The sequence below is a fragment of the Pundamilia nyererei genome, unplaced genomic scaffold, assembly GCF_000239375.1.
Source record: "Pundamilia nyererei isolate P.nyererei 1_Seehausen unplaced genomic scaffold, PunNye1.0 scaffold00108, whole genome shotgun sequence".
Taxonomy (NCBI): domain Eukaryota; kingdom Metazoa; phylum Chordata; class Actinopteri; order Cichliformes; family Cichlidae; genus Pundamilia; species Pundamilia nyererei.
This window is the reverse complement of record NW_005187509.1, coordinates 1,070,575-1,093,762: the sequence shown is the minus strand read 5'-3', so window position 1 is coordinate 1,093,762 and position 23,188 is coordinate 1,070,575. Positions and strand designations below refer to the sequence as shown.

The window sequence follows — 23,188 nt, the reverse complement described above, 5'->3', positions numbered from 1 at the left end:
ACAATAGGGTTCATTCACTCTGTCAGCAGGTGGCAGTATCCTCGTACACTGGGGAGTAAACTGCCATTAAACGAACAGAAGAAGAAATCCCCTGCACATGCACAGTACGGATCGGGTAGACCCGATTTGTATGGTCCAACTTTGTACATGCGCAGTAAGGATCGGTGAGTCCTGATCCGTAACTATCTTTTTATTTTTCGTTTTTGTCTACATTATTTTGAAATGTTTCATTATTGGAAACATTTTAAGAGATACTTATTATTCTTAACATCTTAACAGATACTCTGACCTGTAACTATCGTAAAAAAAAGTAGACACCTTTCGCGCATGCGGGGTACCGATCGGGTTTCCGGTACGGATCGGGTAGTGACAGAGACTGCACTCCACCTAATCGTGGAGGAGTGCAGGAGTAAGTTTAGGGTAGTTACTTGGATAAATCAGAGGGTGTTACTGTTGAGCTGTGCATGCCCTGTTAACAGGCCCCTGTTTATAGTTCGTGCTGCCGCTCAGTGTTTTTTTTAAGTTTAGTCTAATGATAATGAGTTTAATGAGATGTTTATGTGGCAGCTGATGGAATGCGAAGAGTTTGTGTTCTCGTGTGTTCATGCAAAGTAATGCATGACAAAGCATTAGCTGTTAAGCTACACCTTGCTAATAGCTTTGACCCAGGAACTGGCCTCGTTTACGTGACTATGTTTTATACATTTGGTTTTCTTTGTTGTACTTTTAATAACTAAGCAGAGTGGTTACTGTGATTGCTTTGCAAGGGCCAGTAGCAGAGATGTGGTAGTTTACGTCAGGGTGTCTGAATAAACGGCCGTCGCAGCCAAATTGAACACCTCTGTCCGACTCATCTTTCTACTGTGAGCCCAATCCAATACCACCTAGAGTCCGTGGTTTTTACATAAGAACCAGTCCGTTTACCAGTCCATCCCAGCAACAATGAGATAATCACAAATCCCCTCTGCCTCACGGTTCATGTGGTAAGCGGCTGCAGATTTAAAGCACTTTGACATCAGATGATTCTTTTTGATTCAAAAACATGTTTTACACAAACAGCAGCAGAAACATGCTGGCGGCTGTGGCCAATTAACAAATGCTTGTCCTGCACAAGAATTTGGAATGACATCAGGAATTAGCAGAGCTCAATCCTTACATTGGGTGAGTGCTGAGTGTTTGTATATGTGTGCATGAGGGTGGGAATGCATGTTTGTGTCTGTGTGTGCCTGTTTGTCTGTGTCTGTGTGTCAGGTCGGGTCTTAGACTCCACCTCTCTGGGAACTCCCAGGCCCTCCAAAGTGTGGAGGCCTATCTCCCCTCACCACACTCCCTGCTGGTGACTGATGCCCTCAGGGGTCGGTGCATTGGTGGTTCTTGGTGTCCGGGGCTGGGCGCACAGGTATGTACCAGCTCGCTCCCAATGGCTACTTGGCGGGGCCTGGCGCCTGTTGCTCGGTCAGGCCTCTTCCGGGGCGCGGGGGGCCCTCGGGCCTCCGGCCTCTGGGCCTGTGGCTCGGTTCACTCTGGCACAGCTGGCTGCCGGCGGAGCTGGCGGGCACGCCGGTGCAGCCCCCTTTAGCTTCTGCTCGGTGGCTACTGGGTGACCCCTCGTCTGGGGATCCTCAGCCCTTCCCATGAGGGTGGCACGGATGCCCCTTCGGTGGTCCTCCTTGGGCTCTCGCACTCTGGGGCCTCTGGATGTCTGGGGCCTGGATCTCCTCCATGCCTGCTTCATGCCCTGGGGGACCAGGCTATGGCTCTCTACATCCTCTTGCAGACCATTACGTGGGGAAACCATTTGAATACAAGCGCGCTGATCCACACAGGTATGCACACGGGTGTTCACTGTTCGTAGACTTAAATCACACCTTTCTTGGCTGCTACTTCAAAGCACATTATGCGCTGTCTGTCCTGCGTGCTGCACAACAACATTCAATATTTAGTATTTACTGCTGTTTACACTTAGCTAGATTAATGCAATGGTGTTGTGTTTAGTATGTTGCTTTGTTTTTTTTTTTTTTGCTTGTTTTCTATTCTTTTTCTCCCAACAGGTGATCCAGGAGATTTTTTTTCCCTTTCTCACTTTCCCTCTCCCCTTCTGTTTTTCTTTTCCTTCCTCTTTCTTTCTCTCTTTCCTAACCCTCACTCATGTCTGTCCCGTCTGTAACAACTGAAAATAAAATAAAATAAATAATAAAAACAAAGGTCGATCAAATGGACCAATACGGCAATGCCTTGATGATCCATTTGGCAAAATAAATCCATTGGGTATCCTTGTTGGTCTTCAGACAACAATTCTGACGGCTAAAGAACCAAATGGGACAGGCAAAAAAAAAGAAGAAAAAAAGGAATTAGCAGAGCTTAGATCAAACTTTTAAAATGAAAAAAAATTTGGTTGATTAATAGGCTGGTGTGCCACGCCACCCCCTCGATCTGTGCTTCGAGGATTCTGATCGCTAGTGACTCGGGGGTGTTGATTCATTTAAGCTAACATAATCATCTTGTAACCAGGTTTCTGTAAGGCAGAGTAAATCGATTTGTTGATCAGTTATTAACTCATGTACTAACAGAAGCTTAGAAGAGAGAGACCTAATGTTTAATATTCCACATTTCACCGTTTTACTCTTTGGTGCAGATGTGGATTGTTGGGTTTTTCTCTGTATGTATTATAGTAGGGTCTACCTTACAGTATAAAGCACCTTGAGATGACTGTTGTTGTGATTTGGTGCTGTATAAATAAAACTGAATTGAATTGAATTCAAACAGGAAGGAGACTCGTCCCACCTCTCTACATAACATCCAACTCAGCAAATTTTCCTGCATCTCTTCATTCATGTTGCACCATGTTACAGTAGTTCTCTGGATATTCTGAGACATCATCCATCCAGCTTCTTCCACTTACCTCATTCAGGGTCGCAGGGGGTGGAGCCTATCATAGCTGACTTCGGGGTAGGATCCAGTCTGCACAGGATTCCAGTCTTTTGTAGGGCCAAGGTTAGAGGACACTGTCCAACATTACTTAAGAACAGAGGATGGATAATTAACTGTAATGAAACCTTCATTTAACCAGGGTAGGGGCCAAGACATCAAAAGAAAGTGTGAAGTGTCGAAAGACAAGCATAAAGGCTGTCGGGTCTTTCATAGATGTATTCAGACTTCTATGGTTTATATTTATATCACCTATTTGATATGAGGTCCAGTCAGTGGTGTCTATGATCCGCCTACAAGCCACATGAGGCTGGTGTGTCATCACAGTTTGGAAACATGCATGAGCAGCCTGATGGAGTTCCCGTTCCTGCCCACACAAAGGAGTCCTTTCTCCTCCTTTACATACCAACACGTAGCTCTGCTGGGCCCAAATGGATAAACATACCCAGGTGTATCAGCGTGGGAGGCTGTTGGATGGTCCTGAGGTTTGGTTCAGCAGCAGCGTCTCCGTCCTGGTGTCCCCGTCAGAGCGTAGCTGAAGCTCGGGGATGACAGCGTGTGTCTGATAACTGCAGTGCAGAGCTCTGTTTGCTGCAGTCACGACTGCCCCACAGAAACAGCCACAGAGAGGACAGCGTGACAGGAAATGGCTGACAGGATGATTTCCAGTCGCGTGCTTTCTCCTCTGGCTTTGGGCTGTTCAATTAATCGCCAAAGTTTTAAACAGGCAGATGCTTAACAAACATCTGTATTAACTGTTTAATCTCGCATTAATGTATATATCAGCTATATTTGGACTCTTATACACTGAGGACACGCTGCTGCTGGATTTAATTGTTGTATTGACAGGTTGATATTTGGCCTCATTAATTATAGAAATACTATTTGTGCTCTAACACTCTGCTGTTAGAGTTTCCCAAGTCACTACATAGGTCTGTGAGCCTGAGCGCAGGGTGACGAAGCTCAGACCTGAGCTCAAGAGAGAGAGGAGCTGGTAACGGTGAGAGAACGGCACAAGGTTCCTCTTCTCGTGGCCAGATCACCGACATTGGGATGATTGCTTGTGTTTGCACCTCGTGTCCGAGGCTCCAGGCTCTAACTTTTAAAAACTGTATTGCTTTTCAGTTGGAAAAGTTGGATTTCTTTATTTCTCACACAGTACGGCCTCAGTGTCAGTGAAGTAATGATGTCATCACCAGTTATAGACCTTCGGATGAATTTGCGTCACACGAGAGAGAGTGCATGCAAACAAATTAATCAATAAAAGCATGCAAAGCTGTGTAACTTAGTTGCTTGGTCAGCCCAAGTGTCTCTGGTAGGTTGTAGAGTATGCAGAGTACGTAGCTTGGAGCCAGAGTTGGGGAGTAACGGAATACATGTACTGCCATTACGTATTTAAAATACAAAATATGAGTAACTGTATTCCATTACAGTTACCGTTTAAAAAGGTGGTATTTAGAATACAATTACTTTGTTGAAATAAATGGATTACATGGCGGTCCTCTGTAATTCTGGTCATTCCATGCCGCACATTGCGGCTGGAAACCCAGACAAAACACGCGAGAAGAGGCTGTTTAAAAAAAAAATAAAATTAAAAATCGTCCTGTTGGTATAGCGTCAGTCAAACAATGGAGCCGGAGCCAGCACAACAGAGTCAGCGGTGCACGTTGAGCAGGAATGCGTTTCAGAGTTGGAAGTTCCAACACCATTTTATATTCAAAGAAGAAAGGGATGGGCGGAATTTCACAGTGCAATGCAAACTCTGCTTGCTAGCAAAGAAGATGCTCTCTGTGTCAAAAGACTCCACCTCCAACCTAACAAAACATCTGAAAGTAAGTTATTTTAAAAAAACTAACATCAACATACTGCAAATATCTTATTTTAGTTGTGGTAGCTACCTAGGCTATATGCCACTTCAGTAGCTTCAATATAATATTGCTGTGATTTTAGCTAACATTGTTAGCTGGCGTTAACGTTAGTTCATAGACTGTTAAACTTGATAGATAGCATTAACGAGCTGTAAATTATTGTGTGCAGTTGTGAAAGCAATCCCAAAACGATTAACAGTAGGGTGGACATTAAGGTTGGGCGAGATTTAAAAATTTTCCAACCGACAATCGTCAGTCAAACAATAACCAACATAATGGTAAATGGCCTGTATTTGCATAGCGCTTTTCTAGTCCCTAAGGATCCAAAAGCGCTTTACACAATCAGTCATCCACCCATTTACACACACACGCAGTCAACCCGTTCACACATAATCGCGGATGGTGACTTGTTAATGGGCGGAGCAATGTAATTTGCACATTTAGAACATAAATAGAAAGTTTAGTTTGGGGGGGATATTTTATCTTCTTTTCTTGTTGGAGTTTCTGTATTAACATATCTACTCTTTGGATTATTCATTTATTTATTCGAGATGCACCAAAGTGCACAAAAAACTTAACTTTACCTCTGATATTTTTTATGGTTGCTGGAAGTGACATTTTGGCTTTTAACTTATTTGTTTTTTGGTCGAGTATCTAAGACATAAACACTGGAACACAGTTAAAGTGGAAAAAGAAGTCAGTTTCTTCTATCCCTCCCCACCATTGTGGTTTGTTTATTTAAATTAAATGTTTTGTTTTTTCTTGAACATAGACTACTGCTTTTCTTTCATTCTGTTATGAGTTTGAGTAAATGAATCGCTGCGTTTGTTCATGGCGTTAAAACACCACTATTATATTTTCCATTAACTGCTTCTCTTACCTTCAACCAACATTATTATTATAATTACTTATTGGCAAAAAAAAAAATTCCTCTTGTAAAAACAATCGGTGAAAGGCTCAACTTATTGTTGAAAGTTGAGATATTCGTCCAATTGCCCAACCTTTTTGCAGTGATCTTGAATACAAAACTATTTCTTCATCAGTAATATTTTATCTTTTGGTCGGTCTCTCTCTCTTTTTTTTTTCAGAGGATGCATCCCAGGGTTATACACAGTTTACCCAAAGCAAATACCTCGGATCATGGTGATGAACAAAGTGGCAAAGACACAGCCCCTCCTCCTCTCAAACAAGCTATCCTTAGCACTCCAGCCATCACCCAAAGGAGAGTAAATTCCTTGGTATCTGACTTCATAGTCAATGAAGTGCAGCCCTTTTCTACCGTTGAGAACACCTCATTCCGTAAGATGGTTGAAGGACTAAGTGGGGGCAGGAGTCCTGTTTGCAGAAAAACATTGATGACTCACATTGAGAAAACTTTTCCAAAAATGAAGAAAGCAATAACTGAAATTTTTCTACATACTCAAAATGTGTTGTGGTGGGGCGTGGTCTGCGGTGCCGTGCAGGGCAGACGCACCTGCACGGCATCCTTAATCACGCCCGCCTAGTTAAAAACACGGGGACTCAGGGGTTTGAGTGTGTTGTGGTGTGACGTGAATTAAATAAAGATGGCTCTGAACGTTGCTCCGTGGTCCCGCCGTGCCTTATTCACGCCACATTGGTGCCGAAACCCAGGAGGCAGCACGGCAGGTCCATATCGGAGCCAGGGAATGGAGGAGCTGGCCAAGAGGGTGGCCGAAATGGCGGCCGCCCAGCGGGAGCAGGCAGCGGAGGTGTGTCGCCAGCAGGAAGAGCTGCAGGATCGGTCCGAGCGCCACCTGGAAAGGATTGGGGAGCTGGCGGCGCTGCTCTGGGCCTGGGCGCCATCCCCACAGGTGTGGAGCTCAGAGTACCATGCAATCGAGAAGCTAATGAATCTAGCTGAAAGTCAGCTCAATGAAATCTGTGAACAACTGAAGGTGGCAAAACTGCATCCTCAAGAGACAGTGTTTCTCAAAGAGTATGCAGCCATTCTGAAACCACTTGCCTACTCAGTCAACCTGTTCCAGGGGGAAAAGAACTGCTATTTCGGATATGTGATTCCCACCCTTCTCAGTCTGAAAGCTAAGTTATCTGAAAAGTTGACACAAGTGCAATTTTCAACTCATATCCTCTTAGCGATCATCAAAGCAATTGACACTCGATTTGCAGCTGTATTAGCCTCCCATGAAGCAAGGATGGCAGCATCCACCATCCCAAAATTTTGACTCTGGTGGCTTGCTGATGATGAAAGAGAATCCATGAGAAGAACAATGGTCCAATGGTCTCCTCAACACAGAACCTTCTAATGACACCAGCACCACTGGACATACCTCAGTGGGAAATGAGCCAGAAGATGATGATGACAGCTTCTTCAGTTTTCAGAGTACACAGGTGACCTGTTCTGCAGCGGAGGATGAGGTACAGAGGTATCTTCAAGATTCAGATAAGACACTGACCTCATTAAAGAGATCCATTGATCAGAGCCCTCTTCTTAAAGTACAATACAACTCTGCCATCAAGTGCTCCTGTCGAGCGTCTCTTTAGCCACGGAGGACTTGTTTTCACCCCACACCGTAACTGCATGACAGACAAACACTTTGAACAAGTGCTCTTGCTGCGTTACAACCGCCTTTACTGGACTGTAGACTAGGCGAAACAGATGTAGGTAGTCTGCTGAAACTATCTTGGTATTGTTCACAGATAGGGCTTGCAACCTCAGTATTTTGTAGTCTTTAGTATTTGTTTTTGGCATGCATTCAAAAAGCAGCACCTCATATGTTTACTGCAATTGTTCGCCAATTATTTGATTTTTGGGGCTAATTAAGGTTTTCAACCAAGCAGTTCAGCACTGACACCTTGGACAGTTCTTTGTTGCATGCCTTTGTTAAATGGCCATAAGGTAATGTTGCTGAGTTGCATAAAACATATATTGTCTTGTTTTAAAAATTATAGGGGTAAGGTTTAAAATGTAATTTCTCATTGTTACATTGAGTTTGAATATCTGAGTTGTATTGAAAAATCTTTTGTAATTTAAAATTATTGGTGGAAGAATAATATTGACAGTAAATGCCAAAATAAGATATTTTTAATTTTTGAGTATAATTTTATATATATCCTTTCTTGTCCTAATAAGAAAACAGTCATTGAAAATGCTGATATTTTTTCTCCTTCTGCAAGGCTACTTTTTATTTGAACTAAGTGATGTTGGTGACCATAACAGTAAATACTTTTCAATGGCATATTTTATGTTTGTCTTCCACTTGTCAGGTTTATATATAAAAAAAATGTTAAGGAAAGACTGTGCTTTTTTATTATCTTTAAGAAGACAAAACAGCTTATACAAACATACCCAAGTCTTTGCTCCTCTACATTACATATATTATCTTAAGTTGGGTTTAACAGTTAATTGGTAAAGAAAAACAAACAAGGATTTGCAGGATGTGATAGCGACATTTGTGTAGTTGTAAAAAGCATGACAATATATTAAGTAATCCAAAGTATTCAGAATATGTTACTCAGATTGAGTAACTTAACGGAATACATTACAAAATACATTTTGAGGCATGCATTCTGTAATCTGTACTGGAATACATTTTAAAAGTAACCTTCCCAACACTGCTTGGAGCGTAAACCTGTGGTCGTGGTTTGTTGGGTAACACTACGTAATTTCCAACTTCAATATTCAATATATTTGATTTGAAATTAGAATGTAATTCTGAACTTTGGCTCACCATAGAGCTCACAGACAGACTGCGATCTCAACCAAGAGGATCGATGACACCTCTGTGGAATTGGACAATCAGAACATCAAACTGAAGATATTCGTATCTTTAGTCCTTCCTTTCTTACCTCCACGCTCCCCACGCTTCAGGATCAGGTTCTGGGATGTTCTTCTATGTTTTTGCTGGCGTGGGAATCGCAGCAGAGTCAAGAGCACGAGTGCAGCAGTGCTGGTGTAGTGCTGCCTCGTGCGCAATCATCAGTGTACTCAGTGACGTGCGAATCACGGCCCAGCCAGCCGGAAACTCGCCAGCGGCCTGTTAATAGTATGCTGTTTAACCAGGGGAAGACTGGAGAGAGGGCATGTCCTCCTCTGTATGAGAGAGCAGGTCAGGCCGTGGCCAGGCACACGCTCATTAAGGTTTTACCGTTTTTCCTGCACTCGCAGGGCTGCAGCACAAACACACCCCCACAGGCAGCTCATCTGCATCGAATCCCACTCAGCATGCACCATCCTCCAGATCTGGACCGGTGTGACTCCGCCCCATCCTCAAAATGAAACCAAAGTGACAACAATCCAGTTACAGTGACCTGTCACCATCAGCCTGTCAGTTAAAGAGGACACAGGCCCTAAATGTGCAAACTTTAACACGTAATGTGACTTACAGAACCCCCGCCCCCTGCCGTTGTGAAGGGGGAAATTATCTATAGAGATCAGAACAGGCTGTGTATCAGGCTGGAAACATGTTTATTTTAACATGGGACTCTATGGGAGTGACTCACTACTGCCTCTGCTGGATGCTAGAGGAACTGCAGTGGTTGGTGGTTTAAAGCCAACCTCATTTTTCAGCTCTGAAATTCAAAATCCTGCTCCTCACATAAATAATCAGGCCCCATCTTATCTTAATGACTTTATAGTACCAAATCACTCCATTAGAGCGCTTCACTCTCACACTGCAGGCTTATTTGTTGTTCCTAGAGTATTTAAAAGTAGAATGGGAGGGAGAGCCTTCAGTTTTCAGGCCCCTCTTGTGTGGAACCAGCTTCCAGTTCAGTTCAATCTTCCATTCAGGAGACAGACACCGTGTCTCGTCAGTCAAACAGACGGCACAGTGACTAAAATTTATTTGCATCAGCGTAGTTTACTGTGACATGCACTCAACATCCCCGTGCACGACGTACCAAGTCACAGAGTTTAGTCTTAACCACTTTTGGCTCCGGAGACGATTTTGGAAATATGAGATGCAGTAATTTTTCAGAAGTGACATTTACTCTCAGGACTGGATCCAGCAACACTGAGTTCTTATTTGATCCTATTTACAGGAAACTGGCCGTCTCTAGCAGTGGAAGTATTGGATGCAGTATTGCAGTTCTCCTTCGTACTTCAACACAACATGAGTATTATTCTGAAAATCCGCCTATAAAGAAAGCACTTCCACTCTGCTAACAACGTCCCTGTATCAGAAACCAGCCATTCCCTCCACACTCGCCTGCACTCGTGACCTGTGGGCAGCTCTTGGCCCTGCAGGTCTGATGAGCAGCTTCGAGGGGTGAATACTGGACAAAGTGCAGAAGTGATGGATTTGTACAGAGCCAGGAGGCCTCCCTTACCCCAGTTTGGTTGGAGATTTCTCCCGGTTAAAAGGGAGTTCTTCATTCCCACCGTCGCCAAACGTTGTTTACAGGGGAGGTCTGATTGTGTAAAGCACCTTTAGATGACTACTGCTGCGATTGGTGCTGTATGACAGGTGGTGACAGCATGAAAACTGAACATACTGTGGGCTGAAGCTGGTGAACCACAGATTGCTGCATTAAAACAGCAGAAAAAGCTTGTTTACGTGGGACAGAGTCAGTGGCTTCAATTTTCGGCCTTGACAAACGGCTGGAGACCTGGGTGGTCTTCCGGTGGCTTCGCCCGTTTGTGCCAAAAAGCAGCACGTGCACTGAAGGTTTGTTCATTAGGATTTTATTTTTGGAGGCAAATCAATGAATATATGTACTTTATACAGTATATGAGGAGCACATCTCTACAGTTTAATAATGTAAACAATCTCTGAAGAGAAATGTATTCAGTTTAAAAGGAAGCCATAATCTTCTGTTTTAAACTATTTACATGAATTAAAATATAATTTATAACATCAGATACTCCGCTTCTATGAAACTAGATTTTAACAATTCAAAAATACTGAAATGCCTTTGTCTCCACATTCTGCAGACATATGAATTCACACAAAACCAAAGACGTCCAAACTAAGTGGCATATAAATAAAAAAGAAGACACGCAAAATAAAACCAACATATGTAAAAATATAAAATCTCACTAGCAGTATTTACCTTTTTGTCTTTTACCAAAAACTAAGTTAAAAAAGAAAAAATAAGAATTTGTGAATCTGATAGTCATTAGATGTAAATAGACAGGAAATCAATAGAAATGAGAAACGATGAAACGAGTATGCCCTTTGTCGAGTTTCCAAACTCACATTTAGCAGATAGAGACGCGTCGATGCTGGGCTCCATTCTCAAACCAAAAAACCCGACAAGATGTGAAACGAGGCGTGATCGGACGCGCTTTTTTTTTTTTTTTTAAATGGCCACGGCGTCGCCAACGTAGAAAACCCAAGACGTTACGTGTTTTTCCACGAGCTGCGAGCCAAGCTCTTTATTACTGAAGATTTTTTAAAATTTTTTTGGTTAACCTGCCTAACAAATGATTTTTCTTGCCATTTCCCATTTTTCTGAAAGGAAGAGTGGAAAGAAAGGTATTGCATTGTGACGAGGGTATTCCCTTTGGAAGGTTTTTTTTTTAAAATTATTTGGATTTGCTGCCTGCTGACCTAGGACCTAGACCAGGCAGACAGCACTTTTATATATATATATATGTATGTATGCTGAAATGTGTTCTCAAAACACTCAGGAGAATGATCAACATCAAAGTTTTCTATAAGAAAGTATATAATCATCTAGATATCTACACAAACACACAAATATATATTCATATATATGTATATATTTTTTATAATATGGCTATTGAAAAAAGTTGTAATTACGTCAGTAATTATTTAATAATAAACCACATTGGATTGGAAAGGAGGTTAAACAGTAATAATAAAAGCTAGTGGTTCCCCCGGCTGGTTTTTAAGGCTTGCCGTTTGGAGACGGGGGTAGCTGATGTTCACCTGGAGGACTGACTGCAGAAACCCCTCTCGGTCTCAGATTTTCAAATTAAAAGCAGGGCGGAAACCTCAGCCAGAAACTCCGCCCACACACCTGTGCCTCTGCGGGGGGGGTGCAGATATTTAACAGGGTCAAACCGGCGACAGCTTCCTTTTGTTTCCCCCCTCTCACATCCCGTGTTCTGGTCGCGGTGTGGATCGGCTGCTGCTGACACACGACAGAAACTCCTTCCCATTGGCTCTTTGATGGGAAACGCCGTTTCACCGTTTGTGACAATTTTGTGCAAGAGTAAATTCAGATGGCCATTCACGACGCACCGCTTTTCTCCCGCTGCGGTCTGCGCACAGAGCATCCCGGCAGTACACCTCAGCACTACCCACACACATTATTTCCTCAGGATGTGAGGATGGCTGTAATCAGAAGATTATTACGTATTGCATCTTAAATTGCTTTTTCAGAAAACTGAAAACAAAACGAATCGTTTCATAAACAGCAAAGAAATGGGACGTGCTAGTGTGACGGACTAAAGGGAACTACAGTGTTGGATTTCCTCCCCGACCCAAACCAGCACCTCCCGCCTGATTCAGAATCAACAGTGACCCACCACCTTTACAAAAACACACAATACATTTTATGTTTACAATGAGGCATAGTGCTATGTACACATTATATACTCATATATTTCTTTTTAACATGTAAACCAGCACATTCTCTCACTTTTGAGTAGTATACATACTAAGCACAAATACTCATTCAGGGGTTCTTGTTCCTCCATCAGTATGTATACGTTTTGGACATCAGTGAGCCTTGGGGGAGGGGTGCGGCCCCCCCGGGACACTTTGCTTGCTGTTGTTTTAGTTTGAAACACTGAATAAGGCGCCTTTGTACTTAGTGTGCGTTCCTAATAAAGTCAGACAAGAATCAAGTGATGTAAACATTCAATTTTTTGTGTGTTACCAACAAGTCGATTAGATAGAGAAAGGAAGAGGAAGGGGAAAGAAGTGGGAGGAGTCTGGGGAAGGCCCGGAACCCTCAAACCCAAAGAGAGAGAGCGAGAGAGAGAGAGAGAGAGTCGGGCCGGGAGCGAGGATGAGCAGATCAGGATTGGGCGCATTCCCGAGGAAGAACGAGGGAAAGATGGGTAACCTGACCTGCTCCGCCCCCCTGGCCCGGCCCAGGTTAGGGTTAGCATCAGTAGTGTCCAACTTAAACACGAGACGAAGACGAAACACTCAGCTACACGAGGACACGGTCGAGACTCGAAGAAACAGACACGCCGAGGACCGCCGTGAGGCGGCCCCGGACACAGAGAGTAGCCCCCCATCGTGGCTAGTAGTGGTAGGAGTCGCAGTATTAAAAGAAACCCACCCACACTGCCCATCAGCAAAGAAAAGCCCCACACCGAAAACACAGAGCAAAGAAACCAGTGACAGACACTTATAAAAGAGGAGGGGGAGAGCGTACACAGACAAAGGGCGGGGGCGGATGGATGTGAGGTAGAGATGCTCATCTGAAGCAGGCGGGAAACCCCCGCTCTGTTCCTTCCCTTTCGGCCGGCCCCTTGCTCGTCCTCGGGCCATATCATGCCACCTCGCCGTCAGCTGTGGAGGCTCTCTCCCTTTGACGGGGTGCTGCTGCTGCTAGCTGCGCAGGGAATGTAAATCGGCCGCAAGCGGACGACCGCTGAGGCCGGAGCGGCTCACGCAGCCCTGCCAGTGTAGCCTTTTAAAGCACCGGAGAGCTCCACAATCTTTGGGCGAGCAGAAACGGGGAAAACGCCACGATTACATTCAGGTCCTCGAATACATTCCACGAGACCAGCCGATCCTTCTGCGTGCTGTCGAGGGCAAGGCTCGCGCCGCGGCCGGCCCACACACGTGACCCGCGGGCAGCTCTTGGCCCCACAGGGCTGATGAGCAGCTTCAAGGGGTGAATACTGGACAAAGTGCTGGATTTGTACAGAGCGCTCTCCATTTTCCTCACGCTTGCTGCTGTCCAGATGTAAACAGTAACGGTTGAATTGGCGGTTGGGGGGCTCCCATCAGGGAGACAGGGAGGCTCTAAGATCTGGGAAAAGTGTTTCCAACTTTCGTCCTGGTTCTGATGGATGTGGGCAAACTAATCTGTGCCTATGCCTCCATCTCAGGCCACGCCTCCAGGCGTTCAAGTAAACTCACATCTTATTTCAGTGCGTGTGAACGAGTGCGGGAACACTTTTCCCAAATCCCGAAAGCCTTCGTGTGTGAAGCAGCAGCAGCAGCAGCCGTAACGTCAGCATGGCGGAGATCGGAGGGAGGGACAGCAGAAACAGGTGCGTCCTTACAGTGCATAGATCAAATCAAGGAAGCACTACAATTACAAAAAGGAAAAAACATGATTTTTTTTTTCTTCATATTAGATTTGTAAACTTTCTCAGTCATAAAATAATTACATTAAACGTTTTCTTATATTCTTTGTCCATAACACACACACACACACAGTAATTTTAAAATTAATAACATCCACAATTTGTCGTTGAAACAAAGCAGGTTCTTTTTTGGGGTTATGCGACTGCACGAGCAAATGCAGCTCGTACTCGCCTGTCGTGACCTCAGAGGGGCATTTCTCTTTTTTTACAAAACAAACAGAACAACGAACACATGGGGACACACACCACAACAACCAACGCCACGCAGGGATAGCAAGGATCTGCTACTGGGTCTCTCACGCCCGCTTGTCCACAGCGAGGCGACGGCATCCCAGTGCAGACAAGAAAGCAGCACAGAAGCGATCTCTCTGAAGTGACCCTGCACCGCTCTGCGGTCCCAGCGGCGCCTCGTTTATGAGCAGTGTCCTCCGGTGAAAGAACTTAAAAAAACGAGGTCCTCATTGTTTATTCCAACGGTAAAAATGTAAACATTTCGCGAGGTCGTCTTGTGAGGAGGAACCAGGAGTCAGTCTGAGGGCAGAGCCGCGTCGCTGCAGGGCTGATGCTCTTTACTAAGGCTGGCCAGACGGTGGACCTCTACTATCAGCGGTGCAGGGACTTTTGGGCCTCCTTCAGCAAAGTGTCAAAGTCCATTGCGTCGTACTTGCTCTTGACCGGGCCGGGACCTGCCTCATCTGAAACACACAGAGCAAAGCTTCAGGTCAGGCGTGCTGCTGGGAAACAAACCACAGCTGGGTGCGTGCCCCGCCTCTACAGGCGGGAGGATGCTCTGCGGTAGCTGAAGCGCTCTTCCTCTGCAGCACTAATGACTGACACACCTGTCCAGGTTACTGAGTGCACCTGTGAGTGCTGCTGTGTGCGTTCATTACCGAGGTCTATGTAGCGCTTCCTCGTCAGCCTCCGCGGGCTCACCGGTCCGTTCTGGAAAACACCTTCCCGCTCTCTCCAGTGCTTCTGAACGCCCGATGAGCGGATCTTTATCACCCCGCAACGCTCCCTACAGGCCGGCAGAGGACAGGCGGTGCATTAGCTTACTGGTGCTTTAAGGCGTGGTGCAGACACGTGATATCCTGGATACAATGAAGCAGTGACTTCGCCTCTGACCCCAAAACAAAACTATTACATCAACACCACCAAATGTTTGGGTTTGTCTGCAACAACAGGAGCGGGCACCATCATTAAATTAAAATTTCAAAGTCACATTTAATGAGCCCCTCAGGAAGTGACCCTCTCTGACCTTTAGGGGCTGTGGCCAATCACGGGACAGACTCAATGACACACACACACACACACACACACTTACTCGTTGCAGATGATGACTTTGCAGTCCTCTGCTTTGCCGAAAATCTGAAAGCGTTTCCTCAGCATGTTCTGGGTCACGCTGCTCGGCAGGTTGTGGATGTAAAACACCTGGCAGTTGTCCTGGCAACAGGGAAACCATGGCAACAGTCAGGACAAAGGACAATACAGAATACTGAAAGATGTGTGAACTAAAGCGAGGGGAGGCCGAGCGCAGAGCTGCTCTCAGGTACGCAGAGGCACACCTGACTGTGGCTACATCAGCACTCAGGCTCTGGAACGACGAACGTACCTCGTCAGGATTGGCTTTGATCCTCTGCGTGTCGTCAGGACAAATCTCCGAGTTCTCACTGAAAGAGCAGGGGTGGTTGAATGTGAGATTAGGACAAACACGAGGTGAAAATGAAAGACACGAGCAGGTAACAGGTGACTGCGGCAAAGAAAAAAACCTGTGTTCCAGAAATAATGACCTCTGATCTTTGACAATGTAAGACTCACTGGGATTCTGCTTCTACCCCCCCCCCCAAGTGTCCATCTTACCTGGAGTCTTTCTTGCTGGAGGGAGAGTTGGGGCACAGGTGGGGGATGGGCGAGGGCGAGCGAGACACCGACGAGCCCTCTGCCTCTTCTTCAGAAGCTGGCGGCGTGGCAGCGTCCGACTGGCGGTCTGATGGGGGTGACGATGACGATGTCAGCTGCTCCCGCGGCTCTGCAGCCTCCGGGTGCACCAGCCCGTCTTCGCTCTCCTTCCCTTCCCGCTCCTCCTCGGCCACTCTGGGAGTTGGAGCACCGACTCTCTCGCTCTCTGCTCGTCCCTGTAACATGGCGCCAAAGATGGCAGCGCTACGCTTGCGGCTCTCGCCGAGGCTCAGCAGACAGTAGTCATGGTCACCAAAGCCACGGTGGGCGTCAGTCTCGCTGGCCTGACCCATGCGCCTCAGCTGAGCGTATAGCTCCGTCTGCTCTGGCAGCTTCCGCTGGTGGTGAGCCCGGCTCGCCCAGGACGAGGTCTTTACGGCAGCGCTGCTGTTTGAAGCCAGGTGGGCGGGCTCGCTTCCGCCACCTCCACCTTTTCCTCCGTCGGCCGGCTTGAACAGCTCGTCTTCCACGGGCTTGTGAGGCGGAGTCGTGGGAGGGGTGAGACCTGAGTGGGGACGACAAAGGCTTGAGTACATGAGCGAGAAACAGCATGTGCAGCTATGATGTCATCGCGTGGGGCCCCAGCAGCAAGAGGCTTACCCGCCGTTCCGCACAGGTCCACGCTGAGCGTCTGCTCAAAGGCCTTGGTGCTGTACTGGGACTCTCTGCCGGATCAAAGCAGAGGACACGTTAGAGCCCTGAACACAATCACCATTCAATAATGTTCAAAAAAGTACTCTGTCTGCCCAAATTAAATTCTGAGAAACCAGCCAGGGTCCTGATGAATCTGGGTCTGGCTTAAAAGTTCAGAAATGGCCCCATGGATGGTGCTGAAGCCTTTTATCCTGAAATCTCATCAGACCCACAGGTGAGCAGCCGGAATGTGATGGTTCTTCCTGTTTTGGTTACCTTATGCTAGAACTTCTGATGAACATGAGCGTCTTTTATGCTGAAGTAAAAGTGATCTCAACTGGAGAGAGACCGTTTCACTGCAGGGTAAGTGATGTCCCTGTGTTCCTGCACGGAGCCTTAAATTTAGTGTCAGCCCAAACAGTGCACACACTGACAAACTGCCAACCATTCAATTTTTTATAATTAAGATCATTAAGCAAATACCCAAACAGGAAGAAACGAATGAATGGAGGTTTTTATGGTTTCCAAGTGATTAACAGTCATTTGCATGTTTACAGGCTTTAGATTAGCACAGCTGAAACAATCCTCTCAGCATCATAATCTGAAGTATGTTCAGCGTGGAGCGCCTGCTGAGTCACCTCTGCACTGCTGTCAGCTCAACGTTAGTAAACCTAAAGTGAAGTTTCCGGCCTAAATAACTATGGTGCACCTGCATGATGAAACCTACAGGTACTCTGTGAATACTCACCCTGCAGACTTTGTGTTGAGAGGCAGACACAGGCAGGCTGGCTTTTCTGCAACCACAACAAAAATCCTCTCACTGCCATGTACAAACTCATCAGCATGTAGGTCAGTATTGCTGTGACGAGGTCACACTCGCAGGCCCCGCCTTCACGAACGAAGGAGGACGTGCGTGACGTACCGTGGCAGCAGGGGTGACTCAGCTCACTGGACGTTAGCTTTCCCCTCAACGTCTCCGTCGCGCTTTCCCCTCCAGCTTGGGTGGGCGGCAGTTTGAGCCCCACCCGTCCCTCCTTCCTGTCTTCTTCCCTGGCCTGTTCAGGCCGCAGCCTTTTGGCAAAGCGGCTGGGAAACGATGCCAGCCGGCGTGAGCGCCGAACTGAGAAGGAGCCGCTGCAGTCTGCAGTCTTCTCCAGGCTTCGTGGTGGCTCAGAGGAGTGGCTTCTCCTCTCAGGGGTCTCAAGGTCTGGCTTGGGGTTGGCGGAGGTGGGGATTTGGGCCGGGCCTGAGGGAGCGGGTTCTCCCGTTCGGTCGGGGCTGAGAGAGTAGGGTGGGCGGTGCAGTCTGTAAGGCTTGCTCACGTCAAAAGAGCTGCTCTGCTGCAAGAGCGTGCGGAGAAGGGAGTCTGCCTTCATCTCCCTTCGCCGAGCGAAGGGGAGCTTCCTGGTGGCGGTGCTGGCTGACCCAGTCAAGCCCCCGCCGGTCCCGGGACCAGCCACCAGTACCACTCTACTGTGAGAGGTTGTGGCAGGTGAGCGGGGGGCCTCAGGTCGGGCCCGGGACCGCAGCAGGTCACGGTCCTTACGATCCCAGCCCTGCTGCTTGCGCGAGGGCAGGCAGTAGGTGTGCATGTACCTGATCAACTCCACCACAGACTGCAGCTCCTTCTCTGAGCTGAACTGAGGCTTCGGTGCCTCAACGGGGGCAGCGGCCACGCTTGCCGCTCCCTCCGCTTCACTGCTGGAGGACTCCTCCTCCTCTTCTTCCTCCTCAGACTCACTGTCCTCGTCCTCCTCTTCCTCGTCCTCCTCCTCCGTGTCAGGAGCCGCAGTGTCCTCCGTGGTGGTGAGGTGGCGGTGAAGCTCTGTGCACAGACGCCCAGCGGGACGCACCGCCCGGGGTTTCCTCTCCTGAGGGACGTCACTCTGAAGATGGAGACAAACAAGCGGTTAGAACAGGAAGTGCTCTGCATTACAGGATAAAAAACATGGCAGTGGGAGCGTGTCTACCAACAACCTGCAAAAAGCACTGCCCAAATGAGCACCACAGTCTACCAAGAGCATAAACCAAAGGGTGAGAAACAAGGTGAGCATGTAGGAAAAAATAACATGCGAGGGATATATGATGATGCTCAGCTCTGTGTGTGCACCGCTGAGCAAAAACAGCTCGGCTCACTGTAAAAATGTACTATAACGTAACTTTATTAAGTATCCATGGCAATAGATGTTGTTTCCCTCTGCAGGAGGCAGTATCAGTGCCATAAATGATTTTGAAGCCATACTACCTCACAATGCTACTGAGTAGCTGTAGTCTGTTGTGATTGTTGTCACAACAGATGATAAGGATCAGTGTAATTAGACTCAAATTCTACAACAATTCTCAGAATTGCTTTGTGTTTGACGCCAGTGTGCTGGTAGACAGCATGTTCAGGTGGCTCAGAGAATCTGATGGAATTTGGAAGCTGGATTTTAAAGAAAACAAGCCATCGGGACGAAACAAAAACACGATCTGAAGGACAAGAAAGGAAAAGTCAAAAGGCCTTTCTGTGCCTAGATATTTAAAAGCTTGTGGAACAACTTTTTGGTCTGCAGCCCTTGTAGCATCGGTGCTGTGAGCTAACACAGTTCAGGCCTGCTATGCAGTAATGAAGGATGCAACTACAGCAGCCTGTAGTCTTCCACTACATCCTGATGCTTCAGATGAACTGTTTTGTTTCATTCTCCTGTCTGCAGCTGTTCCTGGAAATGAAAAATGAAGCCCCACACAACAAAACATGGAAGCGGTTTCCTGCCCTGCACAGAGGCTCACGTTTAATGTCTGTGCTGCGTGCAGCTGTGGATTATCCACATAACTCACTGCTGCCCTCACACCATCTGCCACAGCACAGCTACGCGGCTCTAAAGCTAAAGCCACAGCTCTGTGAACTCCGTCCAGCATCAACAGCATCCTCTCCTCGGGAAGGTCTCGGCAAGCTTTTATTCTACAGCTTAACAATCTGTAAAAACTGCTTCGTACTGTACCATTTACTGCTGATGTACTACTACCTACGCAGCCACGAGTACTGCGTCGACTCATTGTAAAAATCCAGAGACTGGAGAATTTAATTTTGATAATTTGTTGCTCTGTTGAAAACCTAATTCAACAAGTAGTGAACTTTTAAACAGCACGTACTGACAGGAAGTGTCTCACCTTCAGCAGAGGCCTGACCGGACGAAGGCGCAAGCTTCTGTTGCAGTAGCGATGGCCATTCACGCCCTCTTTGTGCACGTCCATGCCTGCAGGCATGTTGGGAGGCGTCAGCAGCAGCTTCTTCAGCTGAGGAGGAAGAAAATCAAAAGGTTTCAGAAGTGTCTTCATGACGTAGAGATAGAGCGCCGCTTTGTGCGCGTGCACGACGGCGAGGCGGATGTACAAATGTAGTAAAAACACAAACACGGGAGAGGGCTCACAGAGAGATGAATGCGCCAGTTTTTAATCTACGTTCTGTCAGCTGTTAACACTTCGCTGATGGATGTTTGTACAAGAGTAACATGCAGGCTGGGTCAACATACTGTACATTTATCACTCGACTAAAGCTGACAGCGACACGGCACGCTCACGTTCCCATTAAAAACTCTCTCTTTCTATAATAACCGAGCACGACTGCTCCTTCATCCCTCCATCACAGTCTTCTTACAGGCATGAAGCCAACCTGTCCTTCATCATCCCCCAGTATTACCCTTCCGCTGAATATTAACACTAACACCCCCTAAGCCCCGCCCACTGTCCTCGTCGCCCATTCAGTGCAGGTCTGAGCTTCATGTCAGCTCCATCAGCTCCTTTTTCAGTCTCTCTGAATCGCTGGTAGAAACTCACGGATGTTGCCGCTTTATAAAAACTCTGTTTCTGATTGGGGCCGTCACAGGTAAGCAACATTATATGAAGACCTACTGCAGGGCGTGCAGAGTGTTTATGATGGCGTGATGCTGCGGCTGACTCTCTGGAGGTCAGCATTAGAAGCTGTGTACCTGTGAGCGACGCTGCACATCATCACCAGCCGTCAGCACTGGCTGCAAGCACAGATACTATCTGGGTCAGGGTGAGTGGGCCGGTCGCCCACATCGTTAATGGGCCACAGCGGCTCTTTGTGGGCGAGCCAACTTGGCTCTGAGCGCGTGCTGATGCTCCGCTCAGAGTCCCATTGAGGGGCGTGAAAGTGGTAACTGAAGGTTTGTGTCTGTTTGGACCACTGAAAGCATCCGGGGCCCTCAAACACACAGTTTACTCTTCTTCGCTCTACTCTACTCTGGACACCTCCCACAGCTTCAGTGGCCTCATCAATGGAGGCCTTGTTCTACACTGGGACAAATAGTCATGAAGAAAGAGCCAAGGGCCAATCACATGTGAACAAACTGCAAGAGTGTGCACAAGCACCGAAAGAGGGGGACACGGTGCAGAGAAAACACATGTTAAAAGCTTCTGCACGGCTCTTTTAGCTCTGAGGAAACTGAACTTGTCACTGTTTATGCAGCTTTATACGTATATGTCATGTAATTATAATCACGCCACACAGACACGACTTTTAGAAGACTTTGGAACAAAATTTAGGATTCTAGGATTTATCAGTAGAGGCCGCCACCTCATTTAAGCCTGAACACAGTGACAGCAGTCATGTGACAGCACGCAGAGTAAAGAGAATAATGTTGTTAGGAGGCTGCTCTGCCTGCATGGATGTCCGGCTGCTGCACCTGTGAGAACACCTTCACTTTTTTAAATTGTTTCTCAAGTCAAACGCAGCCCTGTGTAGTGTAATAATTTAAAGCTATTTAAAGAGTCTCAGAGTTGCATCTGTCACAATCAAACTGCTCTGGAGTTTTCTACATGTGGACCTTTGGGATCAATATTATCAAAAGTGCACCAAAACTTCAAGAATAAACGACGGCGACAGTCATGAAGTCTGAGCTGGCGTTTCTGTGACCTTCGGGGTCTCGTACTTACAACCTGAGTTCCGGCTGACTGATGACCGCCGAAGCTTCAAGGACAAACGTGTGAGACAGCAGAGACGACGGCATGTCGTGGCGTGACAGCTCACTATCTTTGGCCTGTTTTGCACCAAACAAAAGCTTCATTGCATTTAACCGCCTGCAGCGATGCCCGACTTCCTGCCGGCACACACTCACCGTTAGCGCTCACAGGCTTGACTGCTTCTTTTTTGGCTTCCTCAACAGCCAAACTGTCCTGATTACTGAAACATTTACCGTCACTGCAATTTCCACCAATTTGGAAGGAATGCCCTATTTTCCTGCTAATGCCTCTCAGATCCGTCCCCACTACTGTTAGTACACTAGAGTACTCCAGTCATACAGTAAAACCTCTGGCTTACTATCTTGTATATAAGTATTATTCCTAAACGTGTCGTTGGTGATGTGTTCTGCATGTTGTCAAACTGAACACTCAATCCCAGTGGTGTCACTGAAACAGCTCGCAGTGGGTGCACACACTTTACAGTGTAGCTTTAAATGAACAGGGATAACGATGATGGGGCCCTGGACACTGGACATGATTACACCAACACTGTCAAGGCTCCACCTACGTGTCTGTTAGTGTCTGTGGTTCTGTAGTCTTAGTGTTCAGATATTATTTAGGTGGGGAACAGAACCTCTCATCATTTATATTTGGCGCTCCTTGACCTCTTGGTCCTTTTGTATACATACGTGAGAAGCATGAGGCATAAAAATGCACAGATTCCTTCTTTTATACTGCACCGCACCGACCTTTGACCCCAGCTCCAACCTCTGACCCCAGCACAGATATGAGCAGGTGTCAGTTACATTAAGTTAGTAAAAGCATGAAGTGGAGGTGCTGGGGTGGGGTGGGTTGCAAAGCGGTTTGAAGAGGTAACAGCAGGCAGGCTCCCACCCTGAGCCTGGTTCTGTTGGAGGTTTCTTTTTGTTCAAACAGTTTTTCCTTTCCACTGTTACCAAGTGCTTGCTCCTAGGGGGTTGTCTCATTGTTGGGCTTTTCTCTCTATTACTCCAGTATAAAGTGGCTTGAGGCCAAAGCAGTTACTACAGTGCACCTGTACCAGAGAAGAGCAACGGCTGATATGCTGCCATCGCTCAGTCTGCTTCCTCACGGCTTACACACTGCAGCACAGCTGCATTCACTGTAAGGCTCCATCATTCATTTGCTGGTATAATTCTGCAGAGCAGTTCAATCCAAGGAGACTCAATGGTGTCTTCTTTCACTGTAAGAACATATTTTATTGTTCCATAAAGGATATTGACCCGTTCTTATCTCACAGTCTATCACTGCATTCATTTTAGAGCCCAGCAAATGTGGCTCAACAGGGTGGTTTTATAGATGGCCTCATCATGTCAGTACAAAAAGAAGTCAGAGCATGCTGGTAAACATTTACACTGCAGGTATTCAGACATCCGCCATGACTCACGACTGCCAAACAATAGCATCTTTGTCAGCTGCCGCTAAATCAGAGCACACAAGTAAAGCCTGCGAGCACCGTGCGCTGAGGAAGCGGGTGGATTTGTGTTTGTGACGAGAGCAACAAGACCGCATTGGA

The 23,188-nt window shown here is 46.8% G+C and overlaps 1 protein-coding gene across 2 annotated transcripts in view; it reads right to left on the bottom strand.

The window, feature by feature from the left end:
- Nucleotides 1-11,064: 11,064 nt before the first annotated feature.
- The window catches only part of ppargc1b (peroxisome proliferator-activated receptor gamma, coactivator 1 beta), a 61,074-nt gene continuing 48,950 nt past the window's right edge, over nt 11,065-23,188 (bottom strand). For both annotated transcript variants that reach the window (XM_005741221.1, XM_005741220.1), the window contains exons 4-12: nt 19,819-19,944; nt 17,591-18,554; nt 17,417-17,462; nt 16,636-16,700; nt 15,937-16,540; nt 15,689-15,746; nt 15,401-15,519; nt 14,967-15,094; nt 11,065-14,771 (exon numbers count right to left, since the gene is read on the bottom strand). In XM_005741221.1, coding sequence (XP_005741278.1) covers nt 14,680-14,771; nt 14,967-15,094; nt 15,401-15,519; nt 15,689-15,746; nt 15,937-16,540; nt 16,636-16,700; nt 17,417-17,462; nt 17,591-18,554; nt 19,819-19,944 — 2,202 coding nt within the window. In that variant the 3' untranslated portion in view covers nt 11,065-14,679. The remainder of the gene's footprint in view (nt 14,772-14,966; nt 15,095-15,400; nt 15,520-15,688; nt 15,747-15,936; nt 16,541-16,635; nt 16,701-17,416; nt 17,463-17,590; nt 18,555-19,818; nt 19,945-23,188) is intronic.